The sequence below is a fragment of the Anas platyrhynchos genome, chromosome Z, assembly GCF_047663525.1.
Source record: "Anas platyrhynchos isolate ZD024472 breed Pekin duck chromosome Z, IASCAAS_PekinDuck_T2T, whole genome shotgun sequence".
In the NCBI taxonomy this organism is placed as follows: domain Eukaryota; kingdom Metazoa; phylum Chordata; class Aves; order Anseriformes; family Anatidae; genus Anas; species Anas platyrhynchos.
Window position 1 is genome coordinate 8485401 of NC_092621.1, and position 22672 is coordinate 8508072.

The 22672-nt window shown below is 38.2% G+C and overlaps 1 protein-coding gene across 4 annotated transcripts in view; it reads right to left on the minus strand.

Annotated features, from left to right (window-relative positions):
• Positions 1-22672, minus strand: part of KIAA1328 (KIAA1328 ortholog) — a 170833-nt gene that overhangs the window by 138179 nt on the left and 9982 nt on the right. For all 4 annotated transcript variants that reach the window (XM_072031780.1, XM_038170035.2, XM_027446291.3 and 1 more), the window contains 2 exons: positions 22164-22258; positions 13475-13590 (listed from right to left, as the gene is read on the minus strand). In XM_072031780.1, coding sequence (XP_071887881.1) covers positions 13475-13590; positions 22164-22258 — 211 coding nt within the window. The remainder of the gene's footprint in view (positions 1-13474; positions 13591-22163; positions 22259-22672) is intronic.

Consider the following 22672-nt stretch of genomic DNA (forward strand, 5'->3'; position numbering starts at 1 on the left):
AGATCTCTTGAAACTTCCTGTCCCCCCCACACTTCTCCTGACTAAAAACCCTAAAAACACTAGCACAAGAACAAGCATGTTTAAGCTAGCTGTGATTGTGACTAGGTTGGAAATTAAAAGGTGTCAAAATCAAAATAAAATTAGAGGGTCTTTTAAAACACTGATCCTACAAAAATGACATGCTGCAGAAAAGTAACAAGTGAACCAAAGCAGATTTTCACAGCTTTATGAAGAGAAATATGTTATGAGGGTTGGCTGGGAGCACCAGAAGGTGCCCGATAGTCCTGTCCCCTGCAGATGAGGCAGAAGTATCTCAGGCATGTTCGTTGTCCACTCAGAACATTGTAATTGAATTGTTGTTAAATACTTTGGACTGTCCCACAGCAGCTTCCAGAGAAAGCAATGTAATAACGCAACTTTGCCAACATGAGACAGGTTCAATATAAACAGCTCATTCAAATCAGGATTCATGGGCTGCACACAGATCCCAGACATCACACTAGAGCAATGTACCAAGACAGGTTTCTGGGGAAACCAAGAGTAGCTTTCCAGGGTTACCAGATCTAGCTCCTCACCAAAGGTAACACCATGCAATCCTTTCCACAATCAAATTCTATCCCAGAAGTTTGTTTTTCTTACTCCCGTATTTCTAATTTTTAATTTCCTTCTATTTATAGGACAAATTTATTCAGCAGATTTATAGGCAGATTAAAGCAAAGAGCATTGGCAAGTTAAATATACTTATTTGCATTGAAACAGAGCAGTAAGACCTCACAGGACTTGTCCAGTTACCTGGAGCAACAGCTTGACCTTGAGTCTTATTCTGCACTGCTAAGAGATAAGTAACATTTTTAAAAGCATCTAAGGATCTTTCATCAGTGTTGGCCAACAATATTTATAGCAACAAAAAAGTTCCCTCTGAAGACAGTGAAATACAAAGAAATCCACAAGAGCATCTGAGCAGTGTAACTGGAAAAGTTCAGGTACCATGAAACCTGTTAAGTGCTTTGCAAACACTTTTTCTTAAATACTAAGGTACTGCCTTCAGAAGTAACTACGTAAAAGCAATACCCTCTTATTTCAGTAACCTGTTCACTTAAACCTGCCAGCTACTGTGGCCATGGAACTGTTTTCTTTTTAACATTTCTTTTACTTTTGCAGATACAGAACGTGAGCCATATTCCACTCTCGATGCTTCATTAACAATTGAAAGGTGTCGTAGCTTAAAGTGAACAAATCCGTTGAAAACATCTACATGAGGACAACCATATGCACAAATTGCACTCAAAAATTTCATTTAGAGGACTTCTGACAACAGCAAGGTGCCACTTCATTGTCAAGTTCCAAGCTGAGTCTACAAAACTACTAAGCTGGGAAAAAAATAAAATCATCTTACTAACAAGGACTCAAAATAGGCAGAATTCAAATGACAAACCTTCCCAATGGCATTTTCAGATTTCCAAAGAGTAGCACTAAGCAGTTCAGATGGTAAGTATGTTATCAAAACATATGCCAATATACTAGAAACAAAACAGTATAGGGATAATACAAAGCCTGGCGGACTGCAAAACGCTGAAAGAAAAGATGAACTACTAGATCAATCCTATTTGAACCTTGATCGAGGTAGATGAGTACAGAAGCAATAGCCTTGGCCTGGCAATTAAATTTAAACATAACCATCACCTGGCAGGCTTCAAAGCCTAGTGTGGGATGCCGACTGTGTCCCCACTGCACCTGCTTTGGCACCAGGCAAGATGCAGTCACAGAACACCACCGCTGTCTGATTTCCTGGTTCCTCCAGCCAGGAGGGTTTGAGGAAGTTTTGATAGCCACAATTGTTTTATTTCATTTTAGTCTTGATACTTGGGATATACATCCTTCAGCTGGCTCGTTTCTAAATCACTTCAGTACTTAAACTGTCACACTTGATGCATAATCTGACACCATAGAGTCATAGTTTGAATATTTCAGTTCTATTACTTTTAATTCTGTACCAGTTAATCATATTTTATTTAAAGGTAAAATGTTAATCTTCTGATGTTAAAAATCATCATACTTTACCTTTTTATGGCCGCATATTAAAATAAGGATACTTGCCAATTACCTAGAGCCTTTTTTTCAGCATTCAAATGAGAAGTTGACAAGAGGTCAGTTCAGAATCTGTGCAGTATAACAGCCTGCTCTGCATGACAGAAGCACTCTTAAAATTTCCCAGTACTCTACAAGAGGAAATTAGTATCTCTCACCAATTGCTACCCTGCTTTGATGGATACTATTTTGATCCTGAGTCAAAGGTTTACCAAAAAGCACCTTGCTCCAAATTGTTTGCTACAAACTGGTTGTGTGCACTGTTGCAAGCTCAAAACCGTAATAGAAATATACACATAAACATTGTTGTTTTTATATTGCTACTTCTCCTGACTTGAAATATGTCTGTTGAGATTCACATACGCACACCCCAGAATGAGGTCTTAGACTGCAAGCATTTCCCAGTAGGCATTTTTGTCTCTATCCTTGTCTGCAAAGCAACTAGCAAATTGTTAATCATCTATAATTAAAGACACCATAAGCCCAGAACCCATCAGAGTATATCTCCAGTTTGCTCACGTGGTCCTTTATGCATAAAATATGCCTTTTCATTTCAGTCCTAGTACCCTCCTGCATGTGGGTGCCTCCTTCAACTTTCTCCTACGACATCCCCATGAAGAGAAGAAATTTAAAAAAAAAAAAAGTAATACACAAGGAAGGTGACAAATCTGAGAGACACCTTTCTCTCAGTCTTTTGCTTGACCCCAACTTTTAGACTAAAAAGATTTTCAGAGACACACCACATTTGTATTGTTCAAGGCTGAGAGTATCCGTGAAATGCCATAAATAAGCAACATGTGTACACGTGTACATTTAACCTTTCATGTCACAGAAAAGCCAGCAAGCAGCTCCCCAAATCTTTAAGTATATAAGCAGAAGAGAAGAAAGCAGAAAGAAAGGAGCATCACCCAACATCACGTAGGGTAAGTCACTAAAAGCATAGCACTGAGCTTGATATATGCAGGGACACACTTGTTTACTGAGGTCACGATAGGTTCTTACGCAACATTCCTCACATCTCAATATTTACTTCTTCCTGTGACCGCAGCTGTATACTGTAGGCTGCACTCATCAGCTCCACAAGCAAGTGGTTCCAAGACAAAGTTCATACAGAACAAGATGTGAACTATTCATTTCATTTTTAAATGGAAGAAAAGCGGTTCACTTTTGTTGTTCATAGTGTTTTGGCTTTTTACTCAGTCATTTCCTCATGCAGAACTGCAATTACCCACACTCTCTTAGGTTTCTGATGTTCTGCTTCCACTGCTAACTTCACATCATGTATCAAAGCTCTTATGATCCGCGTACATATAATGAGTCAAAGCAACACATCATACAACAACCATCGTCCCTATGTAACTAGGCAGAGGGCTCACATACCTCCACCTGTCCAGAAAACTACAAAAACAAACAAAAAGCTATTTTAAATGTAAAACTAAACGCGACGACATACAATCCCACATGCATTTCTGCAGACAAGCACTGAGTCACTAGACTCACTGAAACATCCTTCCTAAAAAGCAGAGCGGGCACTGCGCTGAAACTTCTCCCTTCCTGAGCCTTCTGCACAGCGATGCCTGCTGCCGGCAGACCACCGGCAGTCCATGGACCACTGCCTAGAGCAGCAGCTTGCTGGGTAAGGCTCCATGCCTTACACATCAGGCAGTCTCAAGGTTACAGTATTTTAGTTTCACGCAGTCGCTACCTTGAATTTTAGAAGACTCTTCCTCCTTCATGGAGAAGACAGCTCCCCACCCTGCACAAACAAGGTATCTGTTACGACATTCAGAAGCGACTAGCAGGGGTGAAAGCAAAGTTTCATTTTGTACAGATTATTTAGAATGAAACAAACTATATCTAAAAGTGCAGATATGCTTTTTTATTTCTTTTGCAGTTCAGGGGAGGGGGGAGGGAAAAGCATCTCTGATTTGTATATTAAAGCACAAGCATCTGTCCTACTGATGATATTCTAGGGAAGCACATTAGCATAAAATTTAACGATGTCAAATAAGTGGATGTGAAATAGGGACTGCGTAAAGACACTATTTCCAAGCCTGACAGAAACATCACTGTTTAGAAATGCAAATGAAACCATTATGTTCAATAATTATATGAAAATATGAACAGTTCAGCATGTTTTCCAGCCCTGATGGCGGTTAATGGGATGTACGCTTATGTAAATAACTACTATTAAAGCTAATGCTGAAAAAAACTAATAAATTCATACTAAAGCAACTGATTTAGTACGCTTTTAAACCCCAGCAGTGCTCACTTATTAGAAAGGAGTGCATTCTTATGTTTAGAACTCATTACTGTTACAAGTCACTGCAACTCCATCAATTACCATGCATTAATGAAAATGGGACACATACAAAAAAAATTATTGCCTCTCAGCAGTTTTCTTTAAAGACAAAATATAGGGGTATTACCATCATGGGGCCTTGAGGGGAACTTATCAGCAACATAATCTTTATTACTACAACTGTACTCCCTGTGCTATAACCCTAGGGTATTTTTTGTCCCAAGAAAGGGCTAACCTTTATGTAAAACTGTTGACATGCATGCAGTGAAAGTGGCCATACCGCCATCAGTAAAAACTTTCCGTTTGCACAATTAAAAGAACATTTTTAAATAAACATACACACACTAGTATGTGAACATGAAAACGTAGGTATGAAATTAACAAGTACGATTCCTGAAACTAGAACATGTAGGCGAAATGCAAATAGAATTATGAATAAAGGGTACAGACGGAAGTGTTGTATGAAGCTCTTGTATCTTGATAAATTCTATTGAGTTTTTCACTTACACTTTTAATGACCTCCTAGAGAGCCACGGAATTAACATTTCAAGGACACTATTCATTCCTCTTTGGATGTTTGCTACAATTCCTTGGCATTATTTGAAAAATTCTTAGCCTTGGTTAAACATTACATTTGATGCTGGAAACAAAACCAACACAATGCTGCTAAAGGAATGAATCCCTCCAGAAATTAAAAGCTGAGGTTTATTGAATATCTGTAACTCTGCAACTGGCCCACTTTCCTTATACAAGCAGTCTCTGAAAATGAGATATTATTGTAACATCTACTAGATACTAAGAAGTTTAGCGAGGTTGAAAATACTTTTATATTAGTTTGCATCGACTGGCAGCTTGAAGTTAAGGATGATTTGAAAAAATTCACAAGAGACTACGCACAGAGAACTGATGTCAAGCTGAAGGGGCCAAATGGAGGAGATTCACCTAGGACATCTCTGTCCATACACAGAGGTTAGACAACATCAGTGCAAGATTGCATTTTGTTACCAAAACTCACAGCACAGACTCACAACTCTCCAACTACAAAAGCATACATAAATAATACAGAGAAGGAAAGAAATCATGTAAGCTTTCATCATACATTGAACAGTGACAAAGTTCATATAGGCCAATGACCAATGCAGCAGTCAACATTAAATTAATGCTACGTTTAAGTGCTACGTACTTAAACAGGTAGCAAAACTAGACTTTCATAGGTCCAGCAGTTGACAGCATACAGCAGCAAACCTGCACACGATGACAGTCTCTATGACAAATAAGAAAACCCACAAAACTATCTGATTGCTTTCACTAAATCTCTGTTGAAAGAGAGGTATGAAGTGTTTTGCTATCTAGACCATTAAAACTATTTCATGAGCAAAGGCCACTCTGAGGTTAAAAACAGTAAGACAAATTTGCTACTGATTAATAATAAACCCATTCATTTTATTCTTCAAATCTAAAGTAATTACAAGCCAGAGTATGGCAAATGGATTTAGCAGAAGCCATTACGTCAGAAGAATCCTTTAAAGAAGAACAGTAATTTAAAAGACTAAACTGAATAATGAACTCTCCTGAACAACAATTATTATGAGATTGATTTATTGAAAGTGTATTTAATCATGCAAGAAATGTTTAAACTTTCCAAAATAGTTCAGGGAGACAGGGAAACCAATAGCAGAGTCAGCCCAACGTCCTCATTATAGTTGAGAAGCTGAAGCAGATGGAGAATTCATTTAGTTTAGAAGGATAAAGTACATCAATTTCTCTGAATCCACATTTCTAGTCAATTTGTTACAGTACCAGCTTCAACAATTAATGATCTCATTTTCCCATTTGTGCCTCCTTTTAAGAGATCTCAGTCTTTGTTTCCGAATGAGTCCGAATATCATACGGGAAAATTTAACTCAAAAAAGCATTGCTTTGAAAGCTCACATACCTAAAGCCCAATGTTTCAGCAGTAGCCACAAGAGTAGGGTCAAAATTTAGTCAGGTAAGTAACCTAATTTGTTTGAGTGCCTAAAAAAATCTGCTTTCCACTTAAGACACTGATTTCTACAGAGAAATAACTGTTACCTGACCTATTTCAGGCTTTTTCCTTATGGTAACTCCTCTTAATATATGAGATTGCTATGGCTGAAGCTACATTTCTAATGACAGGTCCCTCCTGTTAAGTTCAGCCAGGTGCAACTCATCATCATATCCAGTTTTTGAGATCCAAACCAGATAGTATAAATAATATCAAGCCTGTGATCAAGATACCATTCATCCTTCTGAGCTGGAAGACTGGTTATCTGTCAAGCATATACCTCCTAGCCACTATCAACAACCTCACAGAGCACCACCCCAGATCTTCAGCCAGCAAGACTGCAGCTCAGAGACATTAAGAGTCTAGTGTCAGGAACAGATTCCTGTGCTATCAAAGTGTCAAGGAACAGATGAGATATGAGAACGCTACTAGCCCTCTACACTCACCCCAGTGGGTCTCCAAAATTCAATGCCAGAGCTGCTGGATGGGAACAGCATCTCCTCTTAAATCAGCCACACACAGAATAACGTTGTACTAAGCTTTCCAGTATAAATTACAAAGCCAGCAACCCTGCTTCTCTTATCCCACATCTATACTTCTGTACTGACAGCAACATTTCACAGCCAATCTTGCACCACTGAGTGTAAAGGTTTAGGGCAACAAGCCAATACAGCTCATGTGCTAAAAAGGCTGACACTGATTGTTTAGATGCTGCCTGTTGATTCAGGATCATTTCATAATATGGACAACATGGTTAGCTTGTGCTCAAAGGCACTAGGTAGGATTAAACATAGAAAGCTGAGTTTTAAATGAATCTCCAGCCATTGATCCATTTGAACACTCAACATTACAATATGTTTCACCTTGTTTTAGTTTAAAAGTTCATGAAAAATTCAAAATACCTTATTTACCCAATAGTCCTTGACTGATTCTTTTACATTTAAGAAGTTCTAAAATACATACATTATTTAGCCAATACTGCTCTTACAGAATAGCATATAAATATTCAGGGACTTTTTAATAAGTTCAGCTTTTATTCAATGGACCATAATGGTTGCTTAGAAACATTTACCAGTCAGGGACCTATAATAACAGTAAGGGAAACACCTTCAAAGAATAAAGCAGTTGGATAAAATGAAAGAGAAGAGCAAAACACTAATTTTTCATTCTCCTCACATGCCTTCAAACAAATTATGATACACAAAATGATATACAGGATGCATCCACATATGAAAAACAGGAAGGGAGAAATTTTAAACTATAAGCTGAGACAGCCAACATAAGCAACAGAAGAAAAAGCGTGATAGTAATTCCAATCGCTCAGTTTGTAGCTTGTCGTCATTAATCCTATAGAAAACTTAAGAAAACCAAAAATTGGACTCGGACTTAGCCAACTTTAAACACTGAAACTGTTACTGGGTTTTAAATAAACTGTCTGACTTTTGAAAACACTAGGCACAAGTTTTCTGTAAGTGGCAAGGTCTCTTCGCACGAATTTTCTTCTTGCATTTTTAACACTTTTTGCAGGGCAGGGATGAACAAGGCAGGGATCCAACTTCCACATACACACAGAATCATAGAGTATCCTGAGTTGGAAGGAACCCACAGGGAACATCGAGTCCCACTCCTGAACCACATGCTTAACCATATTGTTAATCTCCATATCCTATTTCTGTATGGCACTGTGTGTTGTCAATGGGAGTTCAAACCAACTGTCCTTTTGCAAACGGCAGCACTGGGGAGGCACACACACACCTCATAAGCACAACACCAGGACAATACATGCAACAAAGTACATTGCCAAAGGCTTTTATGCAAGACCTATTGTTTTCCTTCTCCACCTGTGATGACAATACTGGTGGGTCAGACTTAAAAAGGAAATGAAAGGGAATAAATGGAACAAAATTTATTCTCCCATTCTCAAAAAAGCAAATTCAACATTACAGAGAAAGTAAAGCATAATACAGACCAGTCACATAAATTCTATAGCCTCATACCTGCTTTTCTATCATTTTGCTCTTTGACATTAGTCAATTTTTCTTCTGAAAAATAACGTTAATTCTCAACTAACACAGAAAAATAGGAAGAGGAGGAAATATGGAAGTAGCACTAATTTACAAATATACGCAAGAGCAACATAATTAGCAGTACTATGGCAAAACTAAAACTGTTTTATTAAAGACTCCACATAATGTTTGTAAGAAGCCCATTATTCTTCCAGCAAATTAATATTCTATCTCACCAACAATATCAGAAAATGAAATGTTTTAGTTAAATTAATATTCTTGTTAACTGCATGCAAAATCAAGTAATTAAGTAGTGCTAAGTAGTTATAGTATTAAGGACATATGTAAAGAGCCAGTGATCATGTTTAGACTAGCCAATTAAATCATATAGGATTTGCTGTATGAACTTGGCTGAGTCTTCAAATCAACAGATCTTAGTCAGAAAATAATTCCACCAAAAAGCTTAAGAAATGCAGGTACATTCTAAATATAAGCCAAAACAAACATTTAGTAAGGCTGTTGAGTTTAAATTTACATAAAGAAAAAAAAAGTTTGCAATAAAGAGAATCTCTTCACCACTTTTTCTCCCTATTCTTTGTCTCCAAAATGATCGTTCTGGCAAGGAAATACATGTTCCTTCTCATAGCTTAGAATTCTACACCAATGTTTTATTATTTATTTTTAAGAAGTTTCCTCTTACCAAAGTATGAAATATTTGCAGAAATGTTAACGCTGTTTTTGCTTCTGCATTTATGCAAGAGCATCAAATTTAGATTAGAAAATCCTTAATGGTGATAACAAGAAAAGCTAAAGACCATAACATAATTTCTCTGGGCTTTGAAATAACAGTAGTATTTGTTTCTTAATAATCTCATTATTATTGTTTTTTTCCTAAGACATCTATCATGACAGTACTGGGGCATCTTACAAAAGATAATTCCCCATTTCTTAAATTAAATCATATTTGGGACCTAAGTTAATAATGAGTGCTTGAAAAAATGCCAGAAAAAAAAAGGAAAGTCAAAAGCTTTTCTCTTAGCAGCTCCTAGCATAAGTAGAAGGAATAACACAAATAGCCTACGAGCACATGACACAAACTGCTTCTCCCTTATTTTGAAAATGGAAACGAAACAACAGAAATTTCAAAGGACATTTAAGTTGCAAGTCAAACACTCCAAAGAAAATGCTAGAATTTAGATTGTTGGTATGTATCCAACATGATCTGAGGATACAGCATCAAAAAGACAAATATTAAATGGGAATGCCAGAGTTAGACTGCACGTGGTGGTCCTTCTCACATAAGCTTACTCCAGCATTATGTTTCAAAGTTTGAGTGATGCTACAATGCACTGAACCAACACATACCATTTTACACCAACCGTCTCCCAACCATCTGACTGATCCTAGGTCACCTGCCCCCAGCGCTGCTTCCTCCTTAAGCCTAATTCCTCAACCCAAACACTTTTAAACTCATCAGTCACAGGCTTCAGTCACAAATTTACAAGTCTTTCCTTCCAGCTAGGCTCTAGTGTCCTTTTCTCAAGCGCCACCTTCACTTCCATTCTAACATACTGCTTAATCTTTCCTATCAGGAGATTCATTTTTCCATCCCTTGCATCACTTACAGACACAAGATCCATATCTCTGCCTAACTCAGCTTCCATTTTTTTCCTTTTGCTACTATTCATTGAAAACACGGTCATTTTCACTATTTTGACACCAAACTCCTTCACCTCTCTACTCTCTCCCTTCCACAAGTCATTCTCATTTGACTCATGCCTCTCCTTGTACATGTCCAGATCCCCCAACACAGGATGCAGCCAGTTCCATGCCCCATACACAACAGCCTGAGCCAGAGATGCAATGGGAATGCTTATATTGTGCAGGTGACCTAAAATTTGTGCTTTGAAAGAAACAGAGAACGTTACTGGATTTTTCCAGAGTTTATAAATTTGGCCCAATGTAGATTTTAATAAGAACAGAAGAATTCATAATCACAGCACGTATACCTTACATCACTTAGTATCTCCTCTCCAAAGAACAGTGCACCAGAACCTTTTAGATACAAGCCTGCAGGAGTTTCACATATGCAAAACAAGGTTTGATCCTCTTTTGTTTCTGGAGCTCATTAGGACACTTTAGGTCAAGGGTTGTTTTTTGTTTGTTTGTTTGTTTTAAAAAAAAGTCGCACGCTTTCAGACATGGACACACCATGTGAAAAACTAAGCCAAAATAGCTCCTTTTGACCAAATCATAAGACAATGTGTCAGGTCTGATGCTGCTGCTTTAGGGAAAAAACATAGCCTGGATGACTACTTAAAATCCCTCATTTTCTTTCATTCTATGATAACAAGGATTTGGCAACCCTAACAACAGGCTGGCCTACTTACAATTCACAGCATGCTCATCAGTTTTGTCTTCCATTAATGGTATGCCCTAGTAAGATCTGCTCAAATTTCAAAGTTTCAACCATAGGAGAAGAATGGAACTGACTTGAAGTTTGCATGAAATTTTTTGCATGAAATTTGCTGATCCTCACCCACACAGTACTGACCAAAGCAAATGTAGATTTAGGCTTTGGAGAGATGCAGTTCTACAGTTCTATGAAAGTACTCAAGGTTCTGCAGTGAAATCAGTGCATACCACCTCTTCTCCTACCCCCCATGCTTTTGTCATAGCTCATCAACAATGAATTCAAATAGATGAGTCCACAGAGAATCTCAAAGAAAAAAAATCAGCCACAACAAAATGAGACATTTCTGCTTCTAAAGTTAGGAGTTCAAGCACACAAAGCATATCCTTGCTGCAAGAGTCTTAATAAGGAAAAGACGACAACTCCCTGAAAAAGCACACACTCCCATGTTATTCAAATTAAACCTCTACCAAGCTGAAGTTACACTTCACTGGATAGCTGTAGCTGTTATATCAGAAGCACCGATTTATTATTGTAGGGTAATTTTAAACACTGGGGTAGATAAACTAATTTTATAGAGAATAAATTAGCTTTGGGAAAAAAAAAAAGTATGTGAAATTGATTTTACTATACTTGAAAGTTTTTCCTTATGTTATTATATTCCTGATATCTTATTTGCAAGTGAACTCTGTATATTTCAGAAGAATTTCAAGTTTATGTACTTGAAAATAGCCAGAATCCATATTCTACTTTGGCAAGTAATTTCTACCATTCCTTGGCTCTGCAACAAGCTTTGAGAGACCAGAAATTAACTGATTAGGGGTACACGAAGGATCTTGAATCATTCATGTATGATAGGCAAATATTCCTATAGTTAAAATTATATTGGTTTAAATTATCTTGTTTTATATTTCTAGGTTTTATAGAGTTTTATGAAGTGTAAAATTGCATATATTAACCTTCTGCCACGTCTTTCTGACTTCTGAAAAAGTATTCTTGCTTGTGCAGTCTATTTCTAGTAAACAAACAAAAGCAATAAAACAAAAAAGCAAGCATGGCTACTTCCCAGTAACCAAATAAACCTCAGATGAATTCGTGAAAGCTTTCTGTAGGTAAATCAATACATACATGCGTATGATATATACATATATATACGTATCAGGAACCTAATATCCCACCCACATTCATGGGCTGAATGAATATGTAAGGCATAACATACTAAAAAATACTAACTTCAATGTAATCAACGTGAAAGATTTGCAATTACATCTAATAGATCTTGAATACATGAGATTTATTATTTTCCAGGAAATGTTCCATACCCATTTAAGCTTGTTCATGTGTATATTATTTAGTACAGACAACAGACCAAGTTCTTTCTATCAGTATTACTGCCACTAGACTGCAAGGGGATCTGCTGAATTATCAAGGGCAATCCCCTGCTGTGAGAACCAATGGATCAAGGAATTCCTTTCATAAGCCATCCAAGATTCACGAGAATAAAGCTCCCCTCTCCAAACATTCCAGTGCTTAACTGCAAAATGTGATTCCTCAAGTTTTCCAGAGCCCTCCTCTAACTTTATGCTTCAGTTTTTGGACTGTTTACCTCCGTTGATTTCCATTCCAAGACTGGCCTACAGCTTGAAGAGTCCTTTTTTGTGTCAGCATTCGCTCTTCCCCTACTCACTTCACCACCATCTCAACCTACTTCTGTGTGGTTGGTCACTACTCACAAGTATAATATACACACTACAGCCCCTTCTCAGAAAATAGGTTCTCCCTTCTCTCTAACTTTTCTAGCTTCATTTTTAACTTGAGCAAGGGATGACTCAGGACTGAAAACAGCACTATACACTAGTTTTCAACAACACAATACAACAGCATTAGTATCCTCCCTACTTGAAATGCAGGTACTCATGAATTGCATACTATTTGCTTTTACTGTAGTTGCAGCATTATCTCCTCTCTCCCCCACTGTAGTCAACCGTTGGCCTTCAGAGGAATTTAACAGCAAAACATCAAAATCAACAATTTGGGGAGAAATGAACAAGAGCTTTTTGTAAAGACATGTCCCATCACACTGAAGGAAAGCTGTACTTCCTGCAAGATCATTTTGCATGTGATATTCCAGGACTGGGACTAAGCATATGCAGTTTTAACAAAAATGGAAGTCACAGTCTGCAAGAAAAAAAATCAGCTAACCTTATATTAATAAAAAAGGCTAAGCCAGCTAAACCCTGTAGTACATATTTATACGGTTTAAATGCCTTCAATGTTAGCTGCCTTTCTCTGGACTCGCACTGGAATACCATGCAAGATAAATTTCAGACCTCAATTACAACAACCTAACAGGATTAAGAGAAAAAAAATCTATAACCATATTTTAATGCACAAATTCCTTATTGTCGTTTCTAGTTGACAAATATCTATTTCATAGCAAAACAACATCATAGGAACAGCTGGATGGCAGTTTTAAGCTCAAATGAACCAGCATCACATGCTGACAAGTCATCTCTCTGATTGCTTTTGAATGGCAGCACATGCAGATTTATTCTCTGCCATAAATTAGAACAATTATTTCTCTGTAGTTCACTTTTTATTTCAGACAGTGAGCCCTTGCACACATTTTTAAAGGATATCTTCCCTTTCCTTGATGATAAGTTCATTCTGTTCCTCTAGCTGTCTGATCTTCTTCTCAAATGACTCCTGTTCAGCTTTCAGCCGTTCTTCTGTTACCTCCTTTTCTTCACTTACCCTGAAAAGAATTGAAAGAAATAAAATAAATGCCCATAACCACAGTGCCCGATTTCCAATTCCTTTGCTTTCCAGGTAAGTGAATAACACCCTCTCCACCTGTAAAAAGCTCAGTTTCTCATAATGTTTATTTTATCACAGTACAATGGAAGTTGCATATGACAAGGCAAGAAATTATTTTTTCAAAGACACCGGTCTCACAACAGTGCATGCACATTAACATGCAGCACCGAACTACAAAGTAAGGATCTGAACCTACAATGTGATCTGTGCAGTCTGATTTTCTGCAGCCGTAATGAAGACACACTGGGATCCATACAAGCCTAGAGCATGTAGACAGAAAACTCAAGTGGGAGAGCTTTAGCTGCTGAGACAGAAAGAAAATTGAAAAACTTTTCTCTTTCTAAAACTATGAGCTAATTCTTCTTTTACATTTACTTGTCAAATGTAAGTCCAGGAAATGAATCTTTTTCTTGTTAGTTTTCTCCAAACAAAACACTTTGGCCTCTTCTGGGGATCTTAAAATATCAAGCCGCAGGAGTAAATTTTCCTTTCTGTCCAGGCCACGGCACCCTGTATTTTGCTGCTCAGTGTAAATAATCGGATCAAGATTAAAAGATAACAATGCGAGAAAGGTTTACAGTGATCATTTATTCTGCATCTCAAGGGGAGACTGTAAAAATAGCTATTCTGCTATCATGTAGGCAAGATGACCATTATGCACAGATGATCCTGTAACTGTGTTAAAAATGTGGGTCAGAAGTCATGGTTCTATAAAAGCTCTACACAGATACTAAGTAATAAGTTTAGACTAATAAATATTATTGCTCTGCACTTGGGCAATTTCTGTTGCTGAAGGCTCTTAAAATGCAGCCTTTTATGATGGTGAAAGAGCTGCTACAACGCAGGTGACAGGAGACCAAAGCAGTATCACCTTCAGAAAATTTCAAATTTTAACTTCCTTTAAGTTAAACAATCCTATAGGAAGAAAAAAAGAAAATATATATATATATATATATGCACATATATACATGCAATGGACTGTGCCATCAGACTTGCTGACATCCTTAACAGAGAGAACCCCATTCAGGGACAGAGCCACCTTTGACATCATCACCTTTCCCTTAATAGGACACGGAGGTGTTTTGATATTCCAGCAAAAAAGCCATAAATATAATTAGGTTACCACTATGGGGTGAGCTACAGACAGACAGTGATCCCCAGCTCTAAGACTGACCTAGAGCCAAACTAAGACTGACCACAACAGTTCAAACAGACAACACGAAGCTGTAAAATAATTGATAACATTGAAACTTGCACCTTTTGTCTACAAACATCAAGACCAAAAAATAATACATAGTATATAAACAGATTTCATGAGTTAGGACAGTTTGAAAGCTAGGAACAAGCTGTTAATGTTATAGTTTCTAAATTACACAAAAAGACATGGATTTAGCATCAAAATATTCCATTATTCACATGCCCATGGCCTTATCTTACAACCCTATGCTCTAGCAGTGTTCATCAAGCCATTCCTAGGCTGCCTTCCCTCCCCTCAAACAGCTGTAAGAACTGTGGATCCGCTCCCAAAGCCCATGTGCTCCTGCAGATGAGCAGGCAACAAGCTTCTGAAAGCTATCAGCCACTCATCCTTGCTCCTCAATGCAGTTACAGGTATGGTACATCTACTACATGCTGCAGACCCATCCTTTTCCATCTAAACCCAACCAGTTTGTTTTCTCTGAATCTAGAGCAATCAGGTAAAATGACTAGAGCACATATGACCTACTTGGCACTATAATCAGCAAAAATGCAACAATGCCTAAAATGCTCTAAAGAGTAGTAGAGAACAGAGAATAAAAGCCTTCAATTAGAAAAACTGAATGAAGGCAGCAAATAGATGAAGGACAGGAATGAAGCAAAAATTGGTGAAAAAGAGATCAGAAGAGGGGACAAGTATTGTCTCCAGGGTACTATATAAGGAGGGATATTTGCTTAATAACAAGAGGAGTGATGCTGCACTAGCAGACGGTTCAGGATAACTCAAATACTGGGCCATGCTTGCATCTAGAAGTATTAAAGTGAAACAACAGGACAGAAGAATTAGATATAGAAAGAACAAACTAAGTGCTAGGAGAACTGGACTAAACCTAGCACGTTTTACCCATATCTGGATTCTGTGATTTGCTGCTTGTATCAGTTTGCACCACATTAACGCGCTGTGTTTGTATTTAACACAGATCACAGCAAGCTGTCATACTCCCAGACACATGAATATACTGTGCCACATATCTTATGCAGTAAATGACTGAGAACAGTAAGTGATCTTAGAAGAAACGTGGCAATATGTGTTTATGTATCACAAAGCAGGAGACAGCCCATAAAGGGCAGGCAAGATATAGAAGACAGTTACTCACAGGAGGTGGCAAAAGGAAGTTGGAGAAAAGGAATACAAGAATGTCATCAGATTATGCTGGATTTATGTCACATCCTATACATAGCTCAGCAAGATTTTTTTTTATATCCTATTTCCTTGCCTTCTGGCAGTAAAGAACAGATGATTTTTAGCAGAACTAGGAAGGACTTCACTGCTGCCAAGCCGCAACATAAGAAGGCTCATAGTACTCCTAAGAAGGATTTTCGCCTGATTTTCTTCTGCTTGTGGTCAGAAAACAGCAGTAAAAGGAAAAAGGCACCCCAGCTACAAGGGCACAACTGCTCCATTGGACAACACACTCGTATTCAGCTTGACTGTCATTGTCTGCAGCAGCAAACAGAGGACTGACAGCTGAGAGGGAAGACAACAAATCAGTAGAACTATCCCTGATGTTCAACGCCTGCAATATTTCCTTGCATACAATTTACATTCAACTAACTTGTGGCACAGGATATACAAACTTTGTTCAAGATTTGTTTTAAATTGAACACTTTGAAGCTTATGTAATTCCAGATGCACCTAAATAAAGATCTTAATTTTATTTTACAGGAGCCTCTGTAGAAAAAAAAAAAATCACGATGCAGATATATCGACAGAAACCCCTCCCCTAGGACATCAGCCGCAGGGCTCAAGTTAATTCCTAATTCACCAGTTCCAATCATGGTGTGCTCCCAAATCCACTGCTGCTGGTAGTTCTGCCTGTCTTGGTGGAAGAAACTTAGCAACAAGTTTGCTGATGACACAGACTCATTCCACTGACGAAACAGGATTGATGTTCTCCAGGTAGAATTTTTGAAGCCAATGCATGGGTCATCAACGCTAAGTTTTATTTGTTTAATGAAAACTGGCATGAGCAAGGAAGAGCCATGATAATGCTAACATCAATGCCATGCTAGGGACAAAACTCAGAAGTGACTCTTCTTGACGGAAAGAGCCTACAATGAGGTGGGTAGAAGGGGAGGGGGAGAAGTGCTGATAAAGCAAATGAAAAATAGTATTTTGTACTTTATAGAAGTGTGAGGGAAAATGAGCTTTTACCAAGAGAAATCCAAATGCAATGAGAACTTTGGCTGAGCAAGACAGAGAAGACAAAATAAATGAAAAGCACAGACTGTACTGGGATCTGTTCACTCAGATCTCACTGATCAGTCACATACTTGCTGGGAACATTTACCTTTCAGGAACTCTTGCTTGATACCAGTCCGCTAGCAAGCCAGCCAAGATTAAAGTATTTTGGTGACTGTTCCTGAAAACCACAAGTTTTACATTCCAAGTAAAAAACAGAGCAAGAACCAAAGTAAGGGCATCGCACAGAGCCCAGCACACATGGGACTAAGGCAATGCAATTCAGTATTCCAAGTGCAAGATGTGCACCAAAAAGATGAAACAAGAAGTTTATTGCCAGACTTGATCACAACATGCCTTCGGTAGAACTGGGCAACGGTGACATTTAGGAACAGCACTGCGGGAAAACAGAATGGCAGCATTTTTGTCTAGGGGCACTGTTCACAAATTTGATACATTTTACTTGAGTGTAACAAGCAGTCTGTATAAATTAAAAAAATAACAAAAAAACTCCAACAATCCCATAATTGAAATTGCTGCACAATGGATAAGTTTTATGATATGCAGCTTGCAAAATAATACAAAACTAGATCTCACAGCATGAATTTATAGCTGCAAATGACTTTTTAAGTACAATAGGTAAGTGTGATTGGTGATGCAATAATTCTAGGCATGCTTTACCTATCAACAAGAAGTAATTTCCATACAAGCTTAGGGATATCTCATTTGCAGTCTCACTGCCTGACTAATTAAGAGAACTCCAGCAGAATATTGTCTCTTAAAGTAACACATACAAAACAAAAAAAAAAAAAAAAAGAAAAAATATTGATGTGGAAGTTAAAGCCACGTAACAATTTGGTTAAATACAAGATAAATATGAGTAAACCCATGACAGCAGGCAGCCCAAGAGGGCTGACATCCTTAACAGATTTAGATTCCCATTTTCACCTTTTGTTGGAAAATTTCCATTTTAGTTGGTCGATTTCTTCTTCATATCAGACCAAGAAGTCCACATAATGCAATGGTAGTAGACAAGACTAGTGTCCCACACTGACAGATCCCTAGAAAGAGTTCGGGATTCCTGTGACGGAGGAAGGAGGAAGCATTTTCTCCAGGACGTACAACGGGCTGTCTAAAAGCTATTTTTCTAGCTGCCAGATACAAGTCATTCTAGGCACACCACTGGTCTTTGCCAGAAAGACACTCATCTGATAGCAAAAAAATTCATTTTGTATCTCATTTGAAAAGGGCAATCACTCCCTCCCCTGTGTGAATAAGGGCATTAGGATACCTTTCTACCTAAATTGCTTTCAAAGATATGTTTGCAAAGACAACAGGGAGCCAGCATTCCCCAAGTATTCTTACCTCAAGTAAGATAAACAGAGGAGTTAGATACAAATTCTCAACACTATGAGCAAAAATATCTTCAATGAACTATTCTATGCATCTTAGTCTATTCATTCAAAATAAATTTGCATGTCTGAGCTGCACTTTTAACTGTGCATGCAGAGTTATTTGTGATGCACGTGTCAAAGGAGGAGCCTGAAAGTCACAACACGACAGCTATGTATCAGCTAGGAACGAGGCGAATGCTTGCAAGCACGCGCACATACTTTCCCTGCAAAGTTATGACCCTCTTCACGCAGCCAAATGCTGAGAGTTCTTAAAATCTGCCTACCACTTTTAAAACATTTCACTCCAGAACACCTTGTGACCATTCTCAGTAAGGCATTTAGCAAGTCCGTAATGCTCAACAGTCAACGGGCTAGGTCCCAAGGGGCCTTGCCCTGCTCCCTCTTGGAAGAGGCTAATGTGCCCTGACATCAGCGCTGAGTACAAGGGCAGGAATCTTGGAGTGTCTTCACTGTGTCACTGCTCATTTCATTACATAACCTGATGACTGCTTTAGGAGTAGCCTGCAGTAACAAAAGCTGAGAGAAAAGTCTTTTTATTTGCCTCTTAAAAGACCTCTGCTTGTAGGGAGAGTTAAAATTTGCTGTTACTGTGCCTGCCACTTTCACCACCATGCCAGCAGCACCTTGCTATAAACAGGGTAGTGCCGTGCTGGCTGTTTTTGAAAATCATGGCTCGTCACAGTCAAGAATTTCCCATTTAGTCACAGAGCATTTTGGCATTCATGGGCATGACTCATCTGCTCAGAATTTCCCCTACAAAAACAACGTGAACAGAATCTGCTGGCACAATTAAAATAAAAACTACAACGTTCCAGCCGTTTAAGTTTGGACCCAGTTTGCCTCTCTTTACATCTTAATCATAGAACGGACCCAGAATGGTTTGGGTTGGAAAGGACCTTAAAGCCCACCCAGTGCCACCCCCCCTGCCATGGGCAGGGACACCTCCCCCCAGCCCAGGCTGCCCCCAGCCCCATCCAGCCTGGCCTTGGGCACTGCCAGGGATGGGGCAGCCACAGCTCCTCTGGGCAGCCTGGGACAGGGCCTCACCACCCTCTGAGTAAAGAATCCCTTCCTAACATCTAATCTAAATCTCCCCTCTCTTAGTTTAAAGCCATTTCCCCTTGTCCTGCCACTATCTATTCATGTAAAGAAGGAAGACAGACTGGGTATGTTCACAGGAAAAATAATGGTTAGATTGATAGGTGGCAACAGAGCAAAAACTTAGATTTCTTTAGACTAGAAAGAAGGATTAGAGAGGATACAGATGAGTCCTGCTGGACCCTGTCTCAAAATTCAGTCAAGCCCCTAACAGCTAATGTGATGTCAGCCACTGGAATCCCCAGCAGCAGAGCAGGAGTTGAGCACAGTAACTGGATTTTTCAAAGGAAGAGATAAAGCCAGCATTACAATTTACTCACACCAAGACAAAGTCCCACACTTCAGCATATTAGGTGATACACAGGCACACACTTTCCCAATGTTCAAAAGTGCATTGGGAATGAGAGTTGGACAAAGAGAAGAAAAAATATGAAGAGAAAGAAAAGTACATTAGTTCCCCTTCAGCAGCTGCAAGAGTCAAGTAAGAGACCGATATTCTGAACTGCTCAAGCAAAGCTTGGTTGAAACGCAAGCCTCAGGAGTTAATCATATTTTGTCACTGGTTTCCATGCAGACAGAATTTTGCCACCATACACCTGCCCTCATGCAGGCAGTTATGGACTAATCTATTTCTGCCCACCATCCTGCAATAAGCATGCAGGAATTAGTTCCAACTATCATCATTCTCGTTCATAAATAGTAGCAAAACAAGGAATGGTAAATTATAGCACTGGTCAAGTGAGATCTTTATTATTCCAATTATTTACTATAAGACAGTCTTCCTGGAAAACTTTCAGCATTGTGCTGGTTCTTTGTCTTCTCTGATATAACAGAGTATGTCCTACTGCGTGTAAAAACCCTCCATCATTACCACGACTCGAGATGAGAATTATGAAGAGTTTTAAAAAAGTGACGAGGTGAGCGGAATTAAAGTTCAACTTCCCTATTACTCTGCAACGGACTTTTAATTACATCCAATAAAAATATGATTAGGTTTAAAAATAAAAGAGAACTAAGTATAAAATAATAGTGTTCCACTAATTTTACTTTTCAAAATTAATGTTGCTGCACCTTCTATTTTTCTTCGAAGAAATGTCAGGCAGAAATATCAAACTGTCCTCAGGGAAAAATCACAGCATCTGAGATTTAAGAAGAATCCCATGCTCAAATGAGTTAGTGTACTAGTATTCTCTAGGGAGCAGTGTATTATGAGGAACAATGTAATAAAAGACTTTTTTAAATATTAGAATATACCTCTATATATCAACAGTGGCAACAGTGTCCGAATAGCTCTAACAGCTGACAATTTGTAACCAGGCTTCCCAGCAATCTACTCTTTATGACACCCTTAACTAGACATTTTCTAACACAAGGTAGGATAAAATAGGGTTGCAAGCATGACGAACTTCAGAAATTACTAAAATACTGTATTGCAAGAAAACCTATATTGGTACAAATTATTATCAGGCAAAACGGTCCACTGGATGGGGATAATCAGAGAGAAAATATTCCTAGCTGCACCAGAGACTTATTGCGTGACCTTGAACAGGTAACTTAATCTCTCTGCCCATATTTTCCTACATAAAAAGAAAAAGAATAAAGGCTGTAATGCTCGCCAATTATTGCGCATATAAAATCTGTGACAAAAGTACTTCATTAATACTTAAGAACTTGCATTTTGTTCTAGAAAAAAACTTAGCCTTTAAGTTCTCAGTGTGGACACTAACTTTTAGCCTAAAGGACCTAAGATCATCTCACAAGGTTTTCTCTTCTGGTGTTGTAAGAAAACCTGCCACGTGCTCCTCAGTTTTAGAGGCACTGTATAAGAAGCATATTTCCAGAAACTCTGAAGTGTAAGGGACTCAGAGTTGAGGGGGGAAAAAAAATCTCCTCTCTCAAATCCAACTTTATTTTTAACATCATTTGTCTTCATGAATCAAACTACCACTGGAATGAAACTCAGAAAAAACCTTTTGCTAAAGTTGAGAAGTTTTCACAGTTTCAGCCTCTCTTCAAAGAATAGGGGGAACATAATTTTATTTTATTTTAATGTATTAAATTTGGCTAAGTAAATCAAAATTGCAGTGGAGTCTGTTGCTCTACAGAGGAAGACACAGGTAAATGCAGATTAGCATGTTTCAGCCACAAGACCAGCAATCTGCTTTTAACACAGAGTTCCATGTAAAACCTTACTCCTAACAGATAACACTACAAAGACTCATAGCAACAAAGTTCCTTATTTCCAAAAGACAACATGTATTTATTTAAAAGCATGTGATACAAGCAGCATACAAAATCTAGCCCTGTGACTATACTTATATGGATGAACTGCTGCAGGTCACAAAACTGGCTCTTGTTTTCATTATGTTCAGGGGATTTAGGATCAAGAAGCAAGAAAAAACTGATCAGGCTGCCTCACTCTTCATACCTCTTCCAGCAAAAAAAAAATTACCTTATGCAAATATTCAGTTCCATAATGCAGTTCTACATTGCTTGATGTTAATTATAGGAATGACTCTCCTTAAACATAATGCATTTTCAGGTGATGCTTATTCTCACCTGGCAAGTTCTTTAATTAAGTTTGCAATGCGTCTCTTGTCCTCAGGACATAAATCCTTTAAAGAAGCACTCTTCATTCCTCCTTCATTAGTGACCTGAAAATTGAAAGCCACGTTTTAGAAAGTAATCTTTAAATAAGAGCAAGTATTTCATAAGACATTAAAAGCATTTCAAGACCTAATAATTAGAAACTGAAGGGAGACAAATTCCAACTGGAAATAAACTGCATATTTTTTAACTGTAAGTACAGTTCAGTGAAACCAATTACCAAAATTGTGGAGAATTCTAAGAGACTTGTAACTTGTAAAATACAAGCTACTGGCTTCAATAATAAACACGTTGAATGAAGTTTCAAAACCTGCACCACACATTGATTCATACTAAAGTTAAAGTGCAATAGACTCATGACTTGGAAACCTAGTGCAGTGACATACAGTACCAGGTTCAAACTTTATTGTATTGGGATCCTAAAATACAGAGTAAGAAAAAATGCCCTTAGCATTATGACT